General features: G+C 68.3%; 1 protein-coding gene across 2 annotated transcripts; it reads right to left on the bottom strand.

The window, feature by feature from the left end:
* Window positions 1-963: 963 nt before the first annotated feature.
* GPRIN2 (G protein regulated inducer of neurite outgrowth 2) lies at window positions 964-11,572 on the bottom strand. 2 transcript variants are annotated; one of them, XM_041746816.1, is made up of 3 exons: window positions 11,406-11,572; window positions 10,619-10,696; window positions 964-6,444 (listed from the first exon to the last, which is right to left on the bottom strand). In XM_041746816.1, the coding sequence occupies exons 2-3, from the start codon at window positions 10,670-10,672 to the stop codon at window positions 5,170-5,172; spliced, it is 1,329 nt and encodes a 442-aa protein (XP_041602750.1). In that variant the 5' UTR covers window positions 10,673-10,696; window positions 11,406-11,572; the 3' UTR covers window positions 964-5,169. The 2 variants fall into 2 exon arrangements, with proteins under 2 accessions (XP_041602750.1, XP_041602751.1); XM_041746817.1 differs by lacking the exons at window positions 10,619-10,696; window positions 11,406-11,572 and adding an exon at window positions 7,855-8,135.
* Between the last annotated feature and the right edge of the window lie 7,290 nt (window positions 11,573-18,862).

An 18,862-nucleotide genomic window follows, 5' to 3' on the forward strand; every position in this document is an offset into this window, starting at 1 on the left:
CGCCGTGGTTCCCACCCTCCGCGCTCCCCCCTCCCCAGCCCAGCAGCTGGACCCGCAGGGAGGCCGAGCCACCCGGGACTGAGCCAGAGCAGGGGTTCTGGTTGGCCCTTTGGGAAGCTCCAGCCCCTCCCTGGCCCCCAGCTCTGCGGCAGGGCCATCAGCCACCGTCCTCCAGGGCTGCGGGCCAGGCCAGGCCTGAACGCCAAGCGTTGCCTGGGGCCAACACCTTGCCAGACACTTGACGCCTAAAAGTGACAGGTGGCTGGGCGGGCAAGGGGCCCAGCAGGCGCGGGTGAGAAGGCGAGTCCGCCCCCAGGGCCCCAGCACCCCAAATTCAGCTCCACGCTGAGGCGGCTGCGGCTCCCTGCTTGGGCCTTGCCTCTTCCCCGCCCAGTCCCCAGCCCCCGCTCCTAGAGCCCAGCGCAGAGAGTCCACCGGACAGCACACGGCCCCCGGGCTCCAGACCCCACCCCAACCTCGTGACACCCAGGAGGGGAGGGTGCCCACAGCCACCCCCCAGGGCGCCCCCGGCCCCAAAGCCGTGCACCCGCCCAGCGGGCCCGGGACAGAGCGCTGGCAGTGACGGAGCAGCCCGGGGGGCCCGGGGGGGGTGCTACTTGACAAGTCCCGGGACGTGGCTTTCACCCCGACGGGATGGGCAGGTGCGCAGGGAAAGCTCAGACCAAGAAAATCGGGGACACGGGGACCCAAACCGAGCCGTGGCCGTGGGGACACGCACGGGGCCACCAGCCAGCCTTCGGGCGAGGCTGACCTGGGGCAGCAGAGGGAGGAAGGGGCGAGGACAGGAGCGGAGACGGGGCTTCCGGGAGGCAGAGGGGGCTTGACCCAGAGGAGAAACGGGGAGAAGCCGAGGTTTAAGAACACCGGGAGGGGGTGGGGGGTCAAACCTCCAGACAGCCCCCCACCGTCGGCCGGCGCATGGCCACCCCTACAGCGTGCGGTCTCTTCTCAGGGAAACGGAAAGGCCAGGCCAGAGCCGAGCCCCCTCCCCTGGGGACCCTCAGCCGCCCCGGAGGGGACGAGGACCACCATGTCCAGACCCGCCTCCCTGCCGGGCGCCCCCAGCTGGGACAGTCACAGCCAAGTCGCAGGTGGTCACTGCCAAAGGCACAAGGTTCCAAGCTCCCAAAGTCCTGCAGCGAGAGGGCGGGAGCCCACTGTGCACCCCAGCCCCCAGCCTGCACACCCCACTGGGACTGGGTCCCCGGAGCGGACGTCGACCTCTCTGAAATGCTTTCCGTGGCTTATGACCTGTGTGCCCACAGCGACCACAAGAGGCCCGTGCTCTCCCGGCAGGGAGCCCCCGCCCCTCGCAGTTTCCCAACGGCTTCTGCCCAGAAAGGGGGAGCAGCCCGGGGAGGCCCGCAGGGGACGCGCTACAGACACCAGCCGTGGGGGGCTCCCGGGCCCCACTCATGACCACCCCCAGGAAGCGCGCAGGTGAGCCCTGCGTGCCAGGTGGAGACGACGGAGGCCCGGGGGGCAGCGTCCAACCTGCAGGGGGCTGCGAGGTGCCGCGTGAGGCCTGGCTGGCCTCCCCCTCCAATGTCTAGAACAGCTTGTTGGACAGAAACAGGCTCTTAGGGAAGCAGTGAGGACTCGAGTGGGTGCCCCTCCGCTCCGCGCTTCTCTGGACCTGAGGGTCCCCGGGCCACCTCTTGGGTCTGAAGAGCGCGGCCGGCATGAGGCTCCGGGTTTGCCCGTGAAGACTGCTGGCTCCCAGGGACCGCGACGGGTGCTGACTCAGGGTGCCCGGGGGCTGGCCCTGCTCCGCCCGACGGGTTGGAAGGAAACTGATAAGGGACACGTCGCAGCTTCCGATGACAACTGGGCCAGGCCAGAAGGGCGCCGCGGGGGCCTCCAGTGTGCCAGGTGCAGAGTGCCACCCATGAGTGGCTGCGGCCGCCCGGCACGGACACCACCCGCACGACGGCCCAGAGCAGCCCACGGGGAGATGCGCAGGCCCTGCAGGCCCCAGACCCCGTGCATCCCCTGGGCGGACGGCCGCTGTGCAAGAGGCTTGCCCGAGGACAGCTGGGCCCCCAGGACGCGCCCAGGCCCCACGCAGAGCACCCGGCCCCGGGGCAGAGCCTGCCTTGGGCTCTGCTGTGGCCAAGCCGAGCTGGGACTCTCCACTCGACCCCCTTGCCGACCCCACGCCCTACCCCGGGGCACTTCCAGGCCCTCCAGCCACAGTCTCCCCGCGTGGCTCCCAAAGCTGCTGTTCCGAAGAGCCCTGGCCAGAGCCAGCGTGTCCCGAGCCAAGCATGGAGCTCGGGGTGAAGGAACGGGAGGGAGGCTCCTAGGGGGAATGGCCGGGGGCAGATACGGGCCTTGAGCACAGCCTAGCCCGGGCCTGCCGGGGGCCGCGGCAGTGATGCACCACAACGTGGGCAGGTGTGCGCACCAGCATGCCAGGTGCTCTCCATGGATTATTCCCCTCGCTCTGCAGAGCAGGGACAGAGGCAGGCCTGGCTGCCAGCCTCTCCACGGGAGGACGTCGAGGCTGCGAGGTCACCCCTGGCCAGGCTCCCATGCTCTAGACATGGCCTGGGGCCCCAGTGCAGCCCAGGGGAAACAGGCTGCAGTGTCCCCGCCATGTCCAGGACGCCAGGCTCTGCCCGGGGCGGGCCTGTGCACCCGTGAGAGGAGAGCCCGCTCTCCTGGGCCGCACCCCGTGCAGCCCGTAGGGGAAGTGACCAGCCCTTCTCGGCCCTGGCGTCTCCGGCCCCGCAGCACGGAGACCCCGGGGGCGGCCTTCACTCCGGGGTGGACCAAGCCCCCCGAGCCTCGGCCTCGCCCACAGGGGATACGCACAGAAGGCCAGGCCCAGCTTGTAGGGGCCCCCAGGGCTGCCAGGAAGGTGGGAACAGTGGCCAGGGGCGACAGGGACAGGGATTCCTGCCGGGTGGGGGCGCTCGGAACATGGGGCGCTCCGAAGGACATGACCTACTGGAAGGAAACCAGATCAGCCAGGCCCGCAGGCTGTCCCTGCAGACCTCTGGCGTCCAGCACTTTATTTCTAATTCAGCAGGACAAGCGTACACAGGACAGAATGTGCATGCCCCACAGGCCCTGAGCGTCTGGCCGGAGGCCAGCAGGTGAGCGCAGGTCGTGCCCGAGGCTGCTGGCAGTGCCCCGAGTCCCTAAGCATGACCCACCGGCGGGGCGGCCAGGGGACGGGGTGCAGGCCCCTCCCAGGCCACGCACTGGGGTCCAGCCGCTGGCCCAGGCCGAGCCTGCTTGCGGTGTGCGGCTGGGCAGGAAGGGAGGTGCGGGCCGCCGGGCGCCCCGAAGGAGGTGGGTGTGCAAGGCCCGTGCCCAGAGCTCCAGGCACAGCTGGGGGCTGCATGCCAGCCGAGCCTGAACTCGCAGCAGCCTGGAAGCTCCTGGGGGATGTCTCAGGTCGCAGCCCTACATCCCTCATGCGACCCTGTGCCGGCCCCCCCCCCTCCGCCGCCGTGCCCGGCAGCCTCATCTGGCTCCAACTGGAACCCGGCCCCCCGGGGTCCTCCTCCCCCCTGAACCCCCTGCAGGACACGGGCACGTGAGCTACCCGCCTCTTCCATGCTCACTTGTCACAGCAACCCCGAGATCCTGTTTCTCCCTGGCACCGGGGTCCTCCTCGCGGGGAACTGCCTACCCGCCCCCCACCCAACAAGTGCCCAACTCGGCCTGAGCGGACAGGTCCCCCCCACCCCCTCCGACCTGGATGCCCTTCCGCACCGTCCACCCTGCTCGGCTGCGGCCCCGTGTGATGCATTCCCCCCACCCCACGTCATCATATCCCATGTCCCCGCAGCCCCTGAAAGCAGGAGGGCAGCCCGGGACCAAGGGTCACGCGCCACAGCGTGAGGTGCCCAGAGCCTGCGCACACGCGAACGCCTGCCGACCCCACCGTAACGGGGGCAAGGCCGAGTCCACTCCCGCCCCCAGCAGCCCCTTGCCCCAGCCCAACCCTCACAAGCACCCCGGTCTCACATGGGCAGACCCACCCCTGCCTCCAGTAAGCCCGCTATCGCGGGAGGCTTCTCCACCCTGGCGAGCACAGGCTCCTCGGGTGGGCTCGGCTTGGCCAGCGGGCAGGGGCCAGCGGCACCCTCCCAGGCAGGGGTCCCCGAGCAGCACCCCGACCTGCTCCCCCAAGGGGTAGGTGGGCGGGTGGTCCTGGGAGCCGAGGACCTTCCACGGCAGCCCAGTATGAGGACCCGAGCCCGCTCCCGACTCCGGGGCTTGAGACACCCCTGGGCCATGAAGCGCAGGGTCCAAGCCTGGGCCCCGGGGCCCCTCACCCAGGACACCCCCACCTCCCCCACCCCGCCCAGGCCAGCTAACGCAGGCAAGGCAGGGAGAACAGGCCCATGGCCTCCCCCGCCCGAACCCCACATCTCAGAGCCCACGCCGACCCCTCCGGTTCCCCATCACTCTCCCTTCCCTCCCTCCTGCACCCACCAGGAACCAGCCCTCAGCGGCCCCGGGGACCGGGCCCAGCTCTGAGCACCACCCCCCTTCCCCCCCCGCGCCGGACCTTCCTGAACACCCACCTCCCAACACCGTCAGCCCAGCGAGGGTGCAGACAGCCTGGCGCGGCCCTGCACACGACCCTGACCTGGAGATTTTCCTGGGGGCGGCTCTGCCCCGACCAGCCACCTGCCTCAGGGGACAGAGTGGCCCCGGGTCCGGGTCCGTGTTGCAGAGGTCACGGCCAACCCCCAGCAGGCCACCCGGCACAGCAGCTGCGGCCTCACCAGATCTCCCTGGTTCCATCCAGAGGGTGGGGCTAGAGGTGGGCGCCCAGCAAGGTAGGCGCCCCCCCCCCCGACAGCCCAGGGTGTCCCCGACAGTGCAGCCCCTCCCTGAGGACCAGGCCGTCTGGTCACATGAGGAGTTGGTCAGGGCCCAGCACTGCTTCCAAAGAAAGCCACCGAGTCCTGGGGAAATGCCAGCGGGGTTGGGGACGGAGCGTCAGGCCGTCCCTGGTGGGGACCCTGTCCAGGGTTCGCAGCCCGGGGGGACAGGCATGGGGCGCTCGGGGAGTGGCGGGGAGCGCAGGCCGGGGCAGCCCCCAGCTCGGTTGGGGCACCTCCATCCTGGGCTGCAGGTCCCGGGAGGTTGGCGTCCCCAGCGTCCCCAACCCACGGCCCCGCGTCACTCGGGGGCGGCGCTGGAGCAGCCACAGCAGCTGGGGCGCCGCAGGGACTGCATGACCGCTCGAAGCGGGCCCCTCCGGCCCCCCCCCAGGCTGTCCACGCTGGCAGGCGCCCGCTGCAGGTGCTCAAACTGCATCTCCAGGTGCTTCTGGATGGCCACCCCCAACACCTCGGGGTCCAGGGCGGCTCCGTACACCTCCCAGGTCATGCCCTCGGCATCCCACCGTACGTCCCGCACAGGGGACGGGGCCTCCTCCAGGCCAGACCCCGGAGTTACCTCTGGGAACGTGAGCAGGGCCCCGGGGGCTTCCAGGGCCGGGCTGGTGGCCACGGCCTTGCACGCTGCCAGGGGCGCTGCCTGCACGCCCGCGTCCTGGGCTGACAGACAGGAAGCCGACACGGGGCCCAAGTCACTGGCCGAAGTCATGGTCCACACGTCCTTGGTCCTGGCAGCAGGTCCTGTGGCGCATGCGGTGGGACCCCAAGGGTGGGCACAGCAGTGGGAGAGCCCGGGGGGCCCCCTGGGGAACCTGCACTGGCAGGTCCCCCCCCGCTGAGCCTGAAGCCCGGACTCACTCACAGATGCCACCAGTTTGGGAAAGGCCGGGACCCCCGGGGCAGGCAGGGCAGGGCAGCAGCCACCAGCCCCCACTGCCGGGGACAGGGCGTGGCAGGAGGCAGCGGCCGGCTGCGCAGTGGCTGCGGGCCCGGCCTGGGGGCTGCCGCTCCGGGGGGCCGTCCCTGCCAGCTGCACCCCACTCCCCACCAGGGTCCCGGCTGAGCCTGCCGGCCCTTCCTCGGAAGCCGGGCCCCCCTCCAGGCCCGCGGGGGTACCGCCCGGCTGCAGCTCGGCCGCGTGGACAGGCGAGGCGCCCAGGGCCGAGCAGCTGAGGCTGGCCTTCTGCGCGGCACCGTGGCCCCGGGCCTGCGGGCTCCGCACCAGGTCCGAGTGGCTCCTCTGCGTGGCGGCAGCCCCGGCGGTCTTCAGGCGACACGGGTCACCACGGCCCACGGTTGACACGTTGCCCACAGTGCTGCTCCGCCAGTGGCCCACGGCCCGGACCCGGGGGCTGGGGGCCGGGGGCTGCGGCACGCCGTCCACGTGGTGCTCCTCTTCCTCGGGGACGCGCGGCCCGCCGCTCGCCTCACCAGGCTGGGCCTGCCACACGGTGCTGCTGGCACTCTTGCGGAGCTCGGGGGCGCGCCCCCCGCCGTCCCCCAGCAGGCTGGACGAGCTCCGCGACAGGGGCTGCAGGCGGGTGCTCATGGCGGCCTGCAGGACAGGGGCGGGGGAGTGGGGCTGAGCCCGGGGGGAGGTGGCACAGGACTTTACCACCCGGGGAGGGCCCACTGGTGAGGACTAGCCGCTCCAGAGCCCCCCCATCCGGGACCGCCCCTCACCGGGCACAAGGCTTCGGCTTAACGCCGACAACACCTTTCCACCTTTCCGGAACCGCTCTGGGCCCTCCCCGCACCCCAGGCCCGGCCTGGGTGAACTGGGCCGCTGGGACTCAGCCCTGCAGCTGGGAAGGGGACGGGGCTGCCGGACTCGCTCCTCTGGCTCCAGGAGAAGGAGGCCCACGCACTGTCCCTGCACACCCCCAGCCCTGCACACCATCACCCTGCACACCCCCAGCCATGCATACCATCACCCTGCACACCATCACCCTGCACACCCCCAGCCCTGCACACCATCACCCCTGCACACCACCAGCCCTGCACACACAGGACCCGCAGCATCTGTTTACTGGGTCCACAGCCGGCTCCAGAGCACCTTCTGTGCCAGGCTGTGGAGCTGGGGCCGCAGAACCCAGATCGGGCTGTGCTCCCAGGAACATGGTCTAATAGCACCACGCAGACAGGCCTTCCTCATAATTTAAATTCCCTCTTGCCGAGGGGGCCTGCACTCTCCTTGTCTCCCCTGCCCCACCCCCCTGCCATTCCCGTCCTGTCCTCCAGCCCCGCAGACCTCTCTGGATTCAGAGCCAGCACGGTGGCGGCCCCCAGCTGGGCTGGCTCCGTCTCTGGCCGAGCAGCGTCCAGCAGGGATGCAGCGACCTGGCCAGTTACGGGCCTCCCGCCAACCCGCAGTTGCCAAGGCAGGCGTGTGGCCTCTGCCCTCTCTGCACCCGACACCCGGCACTGACCCGACACACAGCTGGTGCTGAGACCGCCCGGCCGAGGGAGCAAGAGGACGCACGAGGGAGGCCACGGAGAAAGGGCCGTGAGCAGGGCACTGGCAGGGGAGCTCACTTTCACGATGAAGCAGAACAGGCCTGGGGGAGGCCCAGCCCCGAAGTCGGCAGCCAGAGAACGAGCGAGGAGAAGGCGCCAGCGAGAGGGAAGAGAAGGAGCCCAAGGCAGCCGGCTCCCCAGAGGAGTGGTGGGCGGGGGCTGGGCAGGGCCCCACAGGGAGGACCCGCCAGGGCATCCGGGCCAGCCGGGCCGGAGCCAATGCTGGGAACGGGGACTCTCCCCAGGACTCCCGGCCTGGCAGGACCAGCTGGAGAAACAGGGTGGCGGAGGCAGCTCAGCTACAGACTGGGCGATCCCCGTCCTGCCCTCCACCCCGGGCTGATAAGAACTAGCAAGAAACCGACCGCCTCGGCCAGGGGAGCAAGGCCAGCGGAGACGGAGCCTGGGGCAGGGCTCCCAGGAGCCAGGTTTCGGCACAGTTACCCACCTCCCCGGCCCCGGCACTCGGGGGACGGCCGCTGGTGGTGCCAGCCCTCGGTGAGGCTGCTTCTGGAGCCCAGTCCCCCGCGGGCTCAAGGCTGGCTGTGGAGTCCAGGTCAGCACAGCTTCCACGATGACGGGAAGATTCTAGTCTGCGCCCTCCGATATGATGGGCACTGGCCGCCTGTGGCTACCGAGCCCTTGACAGGTGGCTACACGCTGGATTCCTCAGTTCAGGTCAACACAAGCGATTTAAAGGTAAATGGCTGCAGGTGCTTCACAACTACAGTCCCTGACTGGGCCTTTTGGCCCCTGGGGGCCAAAGCCAGGCCAAAGCCCTGGTCCCTGGGAGCATCAAGAAAAGGATGAGCAGCCAAGGGAGGGCTAGCACCCAGGCCTCGGGGGCTCCAGGATGGACGCACACAGACAAGGGCGACAAAGCCAGGAACAGCCAGCGACGAGGGTAAGAAGGGACAGCTCCCAGGGCTCCGTCACCTGTGCCACGCACGTGCACACCCTGTCTACGCACTGGCTCCTTTCATTCTAATTGTCAGGGTAGCCTCGTGACATATGTCAGCAACCCCGTTCTCCGAGGACGAGGCCAAGGCTCAGAGAGGCATGCTCACTTGCCCAGAGCCCCGCAGCTGCTGGGCGGCTAAGCAGGGATCAAACCCGGGAGCGTTGGAGCACTGCGATGACCTCTGTCCCCGAAGCCAACACCCTCCACTGTCCCTGACTTTTTACTCTTCTGTTACCCTGACTCAGCTGAAGCCCCAGCACCCGACACAGCCCCCGGCACTTGCAGCGGTGCCCATGCCACGCTGGGGGATGGGGGGGGATGAGGGAATGAGTGGGAACGAAGCCTGGGCCCCGCCCCGTCTCAGCAGCCCCCTAGGCTGCCTGGAGCCAGGGCAGGAGCTGCGCCTGCTGGCGGGAAAGCTGCAGCCACCAACGGCCCCCAGCGGCAGGTTCAAGAACAGCGTCTGGCTGAACCCTACTGACTCAAAACCCTCCTAGGGCCACAAGGAGCCAGGTCAGCTCCCCACCCCCAGGGAAACAGGTGGGATGATGCTGGGGGTGCCCTCAGGCCCCTCCAGGCACAGCACGGTACCAAGGGTGCTTTGCCCCTCACCAGGACTAGGCATTGCCCGGAGGGAGCAGGGACCACGGAGCTCCCCGGCCGGTGCTTCTCCACTGCTTCCCTTCTTCATCTCACCCCAGTGGCAGGTGACGAAAAACGGGCTGGAGCAGCTCAGAGGTGTCAGAGTGCCCCCAGCTGAACCCCAACAGGTAATTCTCCCATAACCTGGCCTTCCCAGCCTTGAGGGGGAGAAGCACCTTGAAAAAGTCACTTGGGCTACCGCAGGGAGGAGTTTCCCACAGGCCCATCGGCGGGAAGAGGAGCCTCCCAGAGGCAAGAGGAGCGGACCACGTGGGCTTTGGTGCTGGAGGGGAGCAGCCAGGGGAAGGGGTTCCGCTCCTAACCCTGTCCCCCCTTCCTGCGCACGTGCCCTCTGGGGGACCCCGTGCTCCTGAGCCTCTTGGTTCACCTGGTCTGCAAACCAGCAGGAAGTCCCCGCTGCAAGACTGCCGTGCAGCCAGCGTGACGGCGGACTGAACGGCGACCGCTGCTAACGACGTGTTCTCTCCTCCGTCAGGAGGGATCTGCGCTCAAGGTGTCACAGGGACTAGCACCGGAAGCCACTGAGACACCGCTAGGTTAGCCGAGGCTCACTCCCCAGTCCTCCCCGTCTGCTCTCATCCTAGGACCAGTGTCTGCGAGTCCATCACGGCACTAAGCCTCCCAGTCTACTTTAAAACTTGATTTGGGAGGATGCACGTGCCTACACTTGTACACGCACGCATGCGGGCACACACCCGAGTCTGGAGTCTGCAGTCACAAGGTCCTGGGTGGCCTGCCCACCTGCCTTGGCTTCACCCCAAACAGACCCCAGGAAGATGCTTTAGTACAGAATAAGGGACAGGCACACGAAGCTATCTGAGACACCCAGTGTTCTTTGAATGACACCTTTCTGTCCCCTCTTCCTGCCCCATATGATGCCAGTGTGGCCCTGCCTTGTGGCCGGTACAGGAGTGTCCTGCGGCCCCAGCTCTGCTGGTCAGGAAATGTAAGGATCACCAGCCTCACGTGCAGCAATTGGCTGATGTGACTTTGAGTAGATCCTCCCGGTTCCCCAGAACCTTCCAAGCTGGCCTGCGCGGCTGACTTGGTCAGAGACTCCAGCTGCTGCCGGATCACCCGGCAGAGGAGCCCAGGCCTTTGGGAGTGTGGCCAGGAGGGCCACCAAAGCCGCTGCAAGCAGGCCCTGCTGCAGACCACCCCATGGTGTCCACGCACACCTCCTCTTGTTCACAGACAAGCATTTGGACGCTGATTCCGACAAGAAAAGCAAACCCGTGTGGTCAGGAGGGGAAAGGGCTCCAATGTTAAAACACGGACCTACCCCTCAGGGACCTGGAAGGGACACACACCACATGAGCCCCTCATCGGAAAGTGGGGTGTGGCTACCTCCAGCAGATGGTCTGATCCATCCCAGTAGCCAAAAGGGACCTGACAGGACCACTCAAGGCCCCAGAGGGGCAAGGCAGCAAGGAGCATCCCTGAAGGATTGTTTGGAGGGCGTGAAATCTGCCCATCACGGAAGGATGGGGGGGACTTCAGTACCCAATGCTCGGGTCATGAGCTGTGGCCCGGTAAAGTGTTCGAGGATAACCGTGGGCAAAGGCCCCAAGGACCCAGCACTGCTCACCGGAGAGAGGCCCAGGCCCGCACCAGCCCCAGAGCTTCTTCCTCCGAGGACCATCTGCCCGGGCTTCCCAGGAGGCACCTGGTGGAGAAGGCAAACCTGCTTCAAACCAGAGGCAGCCCCGGGAGCCAGTGCGTCCCCACCCGCATGCTCCCTGTACCCATGCACTAGCACCAGCCCGGCGGGCCCCACCCGAGGCCCCATCGAGGCAGACGCAAGGCGGCTCATGGTGGGAGCCGCAGGAAGCAGCACCTCCACAGCTGCCTCTGCACAGCACATGCACAGGCCGCCCTGGCCTCTGGCTGCGGGGCGGACACCCTCCCCCGGAGCACGGCCGGGCCCTCGCACAAGCCCCCCCACTCAGGGGGAGGTCCTCAACACAACCCCACACTCGGCTAGGGCCTCCCCAGGAGCAAAGGGGAGGCCGGGGCTGGGGCAAGGGGGCAGGGTGGGGGGACAGGAGCGGAGGTGGGGAGGCTGGGGCTGGGCAAGGAGGATGGGGTGCTGGGAGAGGCCCGCGGGGGGCAGCGGAGGGTGGGTCCCCGGGAGGGGGGCGGGCAGCGGGGGGACGGGCGGGGAGGCGGCGGGACGGGAGGGACAGGCGGGAGGGGGGGAGGGAGGACGGGGAGGGCGGGTCCCCGGGGGCGGCTCGGGCCTGGGGTGCGGGGTCCGAGCGCCCGCGGAGGTGAGCAGGGGCTTCCGGGGCGCAGGAAGGGGAGGCCCCCCCAGGGGAGGCCCCCCTCCCCCGCTCCCCACCCCCGCCCCCGGCACGCGCCCAGCCGCCTCTCACCCGCTCCCCGCTCGCCCGCCCGGGGCCGCGCAGGCCGGCGGAAGCGCTGCTCCTGCGGCCGCCACAGGTGCCCGGCGCAGCGGCCCGAGATGCAGCCGGAGCCCGACCCGGCCCGGGCCCGACACGCCGCCGCCGCCGCCCGCCCGCGGAGCCAGCGCGCGAGAGGCGCCCAGGGCGGCCGGGCCCAGAGGAGGGCGCGGGGGGCGGCGGCGGCTCCGCGCACCTGGCCCGCCCCGCAGCCCCGCCCCGCCCCGCCCCGCCCCCGCTCGCGAGGCCGAGGCCCCGAGGCCCCGCCCCCGGGCTGCCGCCCTGGCCACGCCCCCGCCCTAGGCCACGCCCCCGGGCTGCCGCTCTGGCCACGCCCCCGCCCGAGGCCCCGCCCCGGCTGCCGCTCTGACCCCGCCCCGCCCGAGGCCCCGCCCACCGTACCGCCCTGGTCACGCCCCCGGGTGCCGCTCTGGCCCCGCCCCCAGGGCGCTCCGGCTGCCCGCACTGCACCCTGTCCCCGTGGCCCACGAGCCCCCGCCGTCCTTCCCGACCTCAGGATGGGTCCCCCGGCCCGTCCCTCCGGCCCCGCCCCCTCGGGCCCCGCGCGTCCTCCGGTGACCCGGGTCCTCCCGCTCTGCCCCAGGTGCCCGTCGTCCCGGCCCCACCCTCGAGCCCCCCTTGCTCTGGGGCCGCCCACCGTCGGCCCCGGCTGGTCCCCCGCGGTCCCCCCTGCGCGCCCGGTGCTCCGAGCCCAGAACCGCAGGGTTTCCTCCTCCCAGCTCCTCTGTCGCGGACTCGGAGACGACCCAGGTCCTCCGCGGGCGCCCCCCCCGTCCCCCCCGCCCCCTTGCTCCCCCCAGCCCTCCCCCGCTCCCCTCCCCCCAGAGCCTTCCCCCCTCCCCCCAGCCCTGCCCCCCACCTCCCCCAGAGCCCAAGCAGGTGGACGCCATCTCTGGAAGCCCGGGTTCCCCCACCCTTCCCCTGCCCACATCCTCACCCCCACCTTCGCCGGGGCCCCACCCCACTGCAGGCCCTTCAGTCTCCAGCCTGCCCATACCCCCGCACCTGCATCCCCCAAACGCCCCCCCCACCCTCCCTTTCTGCTTCACAACTCTGGGAAGGGTCCCGCTGGGAGCACCTGCTCCTGCCCCCTTTTGCTCTCCATCCCCCAATGTCTGACAACCACTGGCCTGCCTAGGGGTTCAGAGGTGCCACCCACCCTGACCTGCCTCTGACCCCTTCAGCTCCCGGAGGTTCCTGCCACCCATCCCCCCTCCTTGTAAGAAGAGGGTGCGCGTCCCATCCCTGGCCCCCGTCTCTGAGAACTGGGTCCCAGTGTTGACTGGATTCCAGCTCTGGGGACCCCTGGTTTGCCTGCCCAGCCTTCTGCCGAGGGGTCTGACCTCTTTGGTCCCATGCTCCCCACACCCCCCTGCCCCCGCCACCGCCCCAGCCAGTGCCTCTCTGCTCCTCCTGCGGTTTGGGAGAGCTCAAGGCCTGGCTCACGTCTGCAGCCTCACCCAGCCCTGCCCAAGGCCAGAGCGTCAGCAGAGGGTCAGCGGGAAGCCCCTCACCCTGGCGCCAGGTGGAGAGTGGGAAGCCGGGCGGAGTGTGCACCATTCCCCCCCTCCCCCAGCCCCTAACCTGGCTCCTGGCCTGGTCCCAGAGCAGGGGTATGCAGCACGGTGCAGCAGGTGTGACTGGCACATCACACGCAGCCACCACCCCCCACCCCCCCCCCCACCCCCGCTGCCCTGTTCTCCAGTGCGGGAACCCTCACACCCAGCCTCGGCGTCCCCATCTGGAGCTCTGAAGGGCCCTCTTCAGATTATCTCAGAACCACGGAGACAATGCGGACCACCCTGTCACCCACAGCATTTGGGGCCGCAGGTCAGGCCCTCCCACTTCCCCGCTGACCTTTAACACAGATATCCATGCCTCCCCATCCCCACTCCGTCCCCCTGGGGTCCCGATGGCTACGGGCCTGGCCGGAGGCCTTGGCCCTACCTCCTCTGTCCCCCACTCCCCGCCCCCATGGTCAGCTACAGCTTCAAACTGGAGCTCAGTCCCTGGTAGAGACTCACTTCCTGAGTCCCGGGAAGACTCCCACTGCCCTAAGCACCCCTTTCCAGTGGGGCTGCAGAGCATCCGCCCAGAGTCTGGCACCTGGCTCCGGGGGGAACGGGATGACCACGATGAGGCCCCAGGCCCTGTCCTCCAGCACACACCGGCTGGCAGGGGCATCCTGCCCCAAAGGAGGCACAGGGGAGACTGTGCTGAGGCCACCAACCCTCTCCTGCTCCTGCCTAGCCATGAGTGCCCCTCCTTTCCCATCTCAGGGTCTTACCCACATTCCCTTTTTAGGGAAACCAACAGAGCCCCGAGAAGGGACAGGCTACCTGGGGTTACAGGGAGAGTGGGCTCCGGTCCCTGCGGCTCCCAGCTCCCTGGCCATGAGCCAGCCCTGAGGACCTCGGCAGGTGTTCCAGGGGGGCGGCTTGGCGTCGGGTGTCCACCTGCGGGGGCGGCCGGGCCACTCAAGCCGCCGGGGTCTCTGAGCGCCCGCAGGGCCCCAGCACCTGGCCGGCGGGTCCTCCTCTTCCTCTCCTTCCAACGGTGGCTTGGCGAGAAGCTTCTCCGGCTGCGGCGGCCGCCCAGGGGAGCCAGTCTGAGGCTCCGCCACAGTCGCGATCCCGACTCCCCTACATACTCCCCCCCCCCCCCAGTGGCACTGCTCCCCTCTCTGGCCTCGGTCTCCTCATGTGCACAGTGACAGCAATCCCCCCCCCGCCGAGGCCACAGGGAGGATGGGGCTGCGCAAGGGTCCCCCCAGCTCTTGCTGTTGTCAGCCACTTGACCAAGGATCCCCGAGCTCCTCCGGTGTGGGCTCTGCGGGCTGTGGGGCGGCTCTGGGCTCGGCGGGACGAGAGGCTCCAGTTCAGGCCCCAGGGCAAGTGCCACTTCTGGGGACTCGGAACCTGATGGAAGAGGACAGCCGGGAGGCTCAGGAGTTCAGCGGGGCCAGGCCAGGACTCAGGGCCAAGGTGAGCGGCACACGTGGAACTCCGGGCTCCTGGGCCCTCTGGGCATCCGCCTGCAGGGGTCCCTGAAGTCCTGGAGTAAGTCGGGTCCTCAGGGGGAGTGAAGGGAGGGTGGCCTCCCAGGCGGCAAAGGCCTGAGCAGCAGCCAGAAGGGACAGGGGAACTTGGGACATTGCTGGGACATGGGGGGCCCCCGAGCCGATTCACCATGGTGCCGGAAGCCGAACCCCCGCAGCGCACGGGGTGGGGTGGGGGTGTTGGGCCAGAACCCAGGACGGCCGCGGGCACACACTCTTCAAAGCAGGACCATAAAGGGGAGAATAAGGGGTGGGGGGTCACCCGGCAAGGGACGTGCGGTCAAGAGAGATTTGGAGGTTTCGTTCTGGTTGTTCGGTTTCCTTTCTAGGATGCTGCGTCATGGAGCAGGAGTCCTTGATTTCAAGCGACCGAGAACAATTCGGGATCAGATAGAAAGAGAAGGTGCTGGAAGACTTGGGGGAGCTCAGGAAGGAAGCTAATGTGGAGCGCTAGCCTTGCTCCCCAGGGTGGGAGTCCGGGGACCCCAGACCCCAAGAGCAGAGGCCGCTCCACAGTCTTGCCCCGTCCCTGCCTCCGAAGGAAGGATTCCGGGTTTTTCCTCCTTTGTTCCCCCGTTCAAGGTTCAAAGCCTCAGGGAGCAGGAGCTTGTTTGGGGAGATGGGGCCACGTGCCTCTGTCCTTGGAAGGCAGGGGAACGCTTCCCAAGTCTGTCTCCAGGACCACAGCCTAGCAGGACATTTCCCGGGTTGGGGCAGGGGGACGGGGCCAGACGCACACGGATCTGTGCCCCATCGTGATGGTGACGGGAAGGAGCCGTGGGGAGGGACTGGCTGGGGAGCTGGGAGGAGACCAATGGCCAGCGGAGGTCCCAGGAGCTGGGGCCTGGAACCCGCGAGGCGGGAGGAGGTGGCTTCCCTCTAGGTGGAAAGCGGGAGGACTGAGGCCAGGCACCTGGGTAAGCCCCGGCTGTGAGCCTCTGGACTCTGCTTTGTGGAGCAAAAGGGAGGCTCTGGTGGTGACGGGAAGGGAGGACGGAGGGGAGTGGGGGCAGCAGAGGAGGCTGGCGGGGGCGTGGCGGATGGGCACCCAGTGGGCAGTGATGGGCAGTTTCAGCTCAGGCCACTGTCACGCGGATGTGGGACTGAGCCCCCTGCGGGCTTCGGGCTGCGCCAGTCTGCTTGAGGTTCTCTCCCTCCCTCCCTCTCCTGCCCTGCGCCCCGCGATAAAAATAAGAGAAAAATAAAAAGCGACAGTCGTCACAGAGAGGGAAGGAGCCTGGGTCAGCCACCCAGATGCAGCAGAAGCCTGCTGAGCCTACGGGGCGGCGGGGGGAGGGGGAGGGCATGGGAGCAGCAACAGCCCCCCCCCCACGCAGCAAGTTACAGGCAGGCCTGGGGGGGGCAGGGAGCGGGGTCTTGGAGCGGGTGGGGGCCGAGGTGGGCTGGTGGGGGTGCAGGCCTGGCTGACCAGCGGCCACGGAGTTCGAATCCAAGTTACTCTGCCTGTGCGACCCCATGAATAATTGTGTCTCCGCTCTTTATTTATTTATTTATTTATTTTTTTTTGTGTGTGTGTGTCTCCGCTCTTTAGGTCATGCATGAACTGGTGGAAAAGGCGTCGGAAGAGAAAGCTCCGTCCTCCCCCGGAGGACTGGGTTACACGCTCTGCGGAGTGAGTCCGGAAGCCGTAGACCGCGTGTGGGAAAGGCCACCTGGAAAAGAATGGGGTGGGGGTGGGGGGTCATAAGAGTCTAGGACATTTCTGAATCAGGTGGCCGCCCGCTGCGGTCGGGTCACTGACTCGCCCCCGAGCTGGTCGTTGGCTAGATCCGAGCCCCGGATAAAAGGGCCGATGCGGTGCCGTTTAGGCAAACGGGAGAGTTTTTTGAATCCAGCTTAAAGCCAAAGACTCAGAGGAGGCGGGCACGCTTCCCTCCGGGCCAACGTGTCACGCGGTCAGGCTCCCCTGGTGGGAAGCAGGGCAGCTGGCAGCCCTGAGTCCAAGCCCCTGAGCCAGGCCTCACCGGCCCGCCCGGCCACCCAGGCCACTGGAGGCGCAACCCTTGGACCCACCAGCCTGGGGCACCTGCGCTTGCCGGGACCGTGGGGGCCCCGAGCTGTGCTACGCAGCCTCTCCTGGACCACCGGGCCTTGTGGACAGACCAGGTGCTGCTGCCAGACCGGGGGAGAGGGACCCGAGCTGGCCCGAGGCCCAGGTGGCCGCAGGCAGCCACATTCTGCGCGTCTCAGAGACGAAGCCACTGGACAGTCCCTGTGTCGTTTCAGCTCCCCGCAGCCCCGCGTCGGGTTGCCTCAAGGCAGACACCACCAGCTGACCCAGGACCATCCTCCCCCCACCTGGAGTGACAGCACCTGCCCCAGACTCTGTGCCGCGTGGCACACTGGTGCCTGGGCTCCGGCCCCCAACACGTTGGCAGAAGAGATGTGTGCAGCCTCTGCTGCACCCTGGGCCATCCTGTGCCTCAGTCCTTCCATCCCCCGGCCGCAGCAGTCACCGTTCACCAGGCCGCGTGGGGCCCCCAACGTGTGTGACCAGCAACAATAGCCGCAGAATCATCCGGACAAACGAGCGTCAGGAGAGGGGAAGAGAGTGAAGGCCACCGCGCCCTGGGTGCTGGCGGCCCGAGGATACACCCCAGCGGGTCGGGCTTTGGGCCCCCGGCAGCATTCAGCACCCCACAGTGGTCTCGGCGTGGGGCATGACCGAGCTCTGCGGGCAGGACAAAGGGACCTCAGGCCGTTGAAGCTGCTGTCGGGCATCCGCCGGAAGGAAGGCCCGTGCATCTCATGGCACCCAAAACAGGTTCTCAAGGTGCCTGTACTATCGACGGGAAGCCCAAGAGCCTTGCGGGCCGCGTGAAGGTGGCACATACAGGCCTCCCACGGGACCCCGGAAAGGCACCTGTAGCTGTAGGAACACGGGGGCACTCAGAACGGGGGCGACTGTGGGCTACCTCCTGCCACTCTCGGGAAAGTCCCTTGTGGGCCAGCAGGGCAGGGACAGGGCCAGTCCTTCATGGGCCAGCAGGGCGTGGACGGGGCCAGTCCCTCATGGGCTAGCAGGGCGTGGACGGGGCCTTCCCATCTCAGCTGAGCGACCCCGCTGGTCAAGATTGGGGGGTGGTTGGTGGAGTGCACAGGCCACTAGCCAGCTGGCCAGAGTCTGTAGGCTGCATCGCTAAACAGGTGCCCGCGAGGAAACCTGGAAGCAAATGGGCAGAAAGCCCACGACGACTGTGGGGAAGCATGTCCGCTCGGGCAGCGCGGGCCCGGCCAGGACGAAGCCTTCGCTGTGGACGCCTGAAGACGCAGCCTCCGCGGGGCGGCCTAAGGGGTGGGGGAACTACTGTACCACAACCTGAATGTGACGCGTGGGTGAACTACCTGCAATTATGATAAAAACGTGAAAGAAAAAAACCAAGCTGACCCCTCGGCAGCAGCCCCACACGGCGGGAAGCGGGCTGCATAACTGCCAGCCCAGCAGGTGCACGCCTTCCATGCCAGGGTCTGGCCGCGTGGACAGAGGGCACCAGTGGGGCTGGAGGGACAGTCCTGGGGAAAGGGCCGTCGTCCTGGGGACTCGTGGTCCCGGGAATCTTCAGTTTCTGCCCAGGGGGACTTGCCGATGGCGACCCCCCCCCCCCCCCGTGGCCTCAGCAGGGGCCCATTTCTCCTAGTGTGGATGGGGTTCCCTGGTGTGCGGCCTGTTCTCGCGGGCCGTCCTAGAGCGCAGGTGACAGTGGCTCGTACACGAGTCTGCTGAAGGAGCACACGGCCAGGCTCAGGCCAGCCACCGCGTCCTGCCACCCCGGCCCCAGAGACGGTCCCGGAGATGAGCAAGCGTCCCACTCAGAGCCAACAACGCACAGCAGAGTCCCTCTGGGAGTCCCGAGGAAGACGCTGCACTTCCCGGGGACATGGAGGGCCTGAAGCCACCGTGTGATGCAAAGCTTGGTGCTGCAGCCAACCCGGAGGGTGACGTCGAGGTGAAGATGTGGGGAGCAGCAAGGTCCTGACACCTCGTCCAAGCTCGCGTGAGGCTGAGGCCAAGGCTGGTGTCCTTCCTTGACTTCCCAACCATGGAAGCCAGGGATGACCCTCCTTCGTTCAAGCTGCAGTGCGAATTAAACTCCCACCCCTTGTTACCCAAAGCGGCCTCGGTGACAGTGTTGGGCAGCCTGGGAACAGTTCAGGGGCAGCGTGGCAGGCAGACGGCCGCGGCCAGCCCCACAAGGTGAGCCGGACGCCCCCAGCAGCTCGCTTGGGAGACCTGGACGTGTTATAGGGACACGTGTGCGTCTGAGCTCGAACCAGAAAGTCCCCGGAGCTCTCAGGGCAGCCCAGCCCCAGCCCCGCTGCATCGCTTCCC

This window comes from Vulpes lagopus, chromosome 3 (genome assembly GCF_018345385.1).
Source record: "Vulpes lagopus strain Blue_001 chromosome 3, ASM1834538v1, whole genome shotgun sequence".
Taxonomy (NCBI): Eukaryota; Metazoa; Chordata; class Mammalia; order Carnivora; family Canidae; genus Vulpes; species Vulpes lagopus.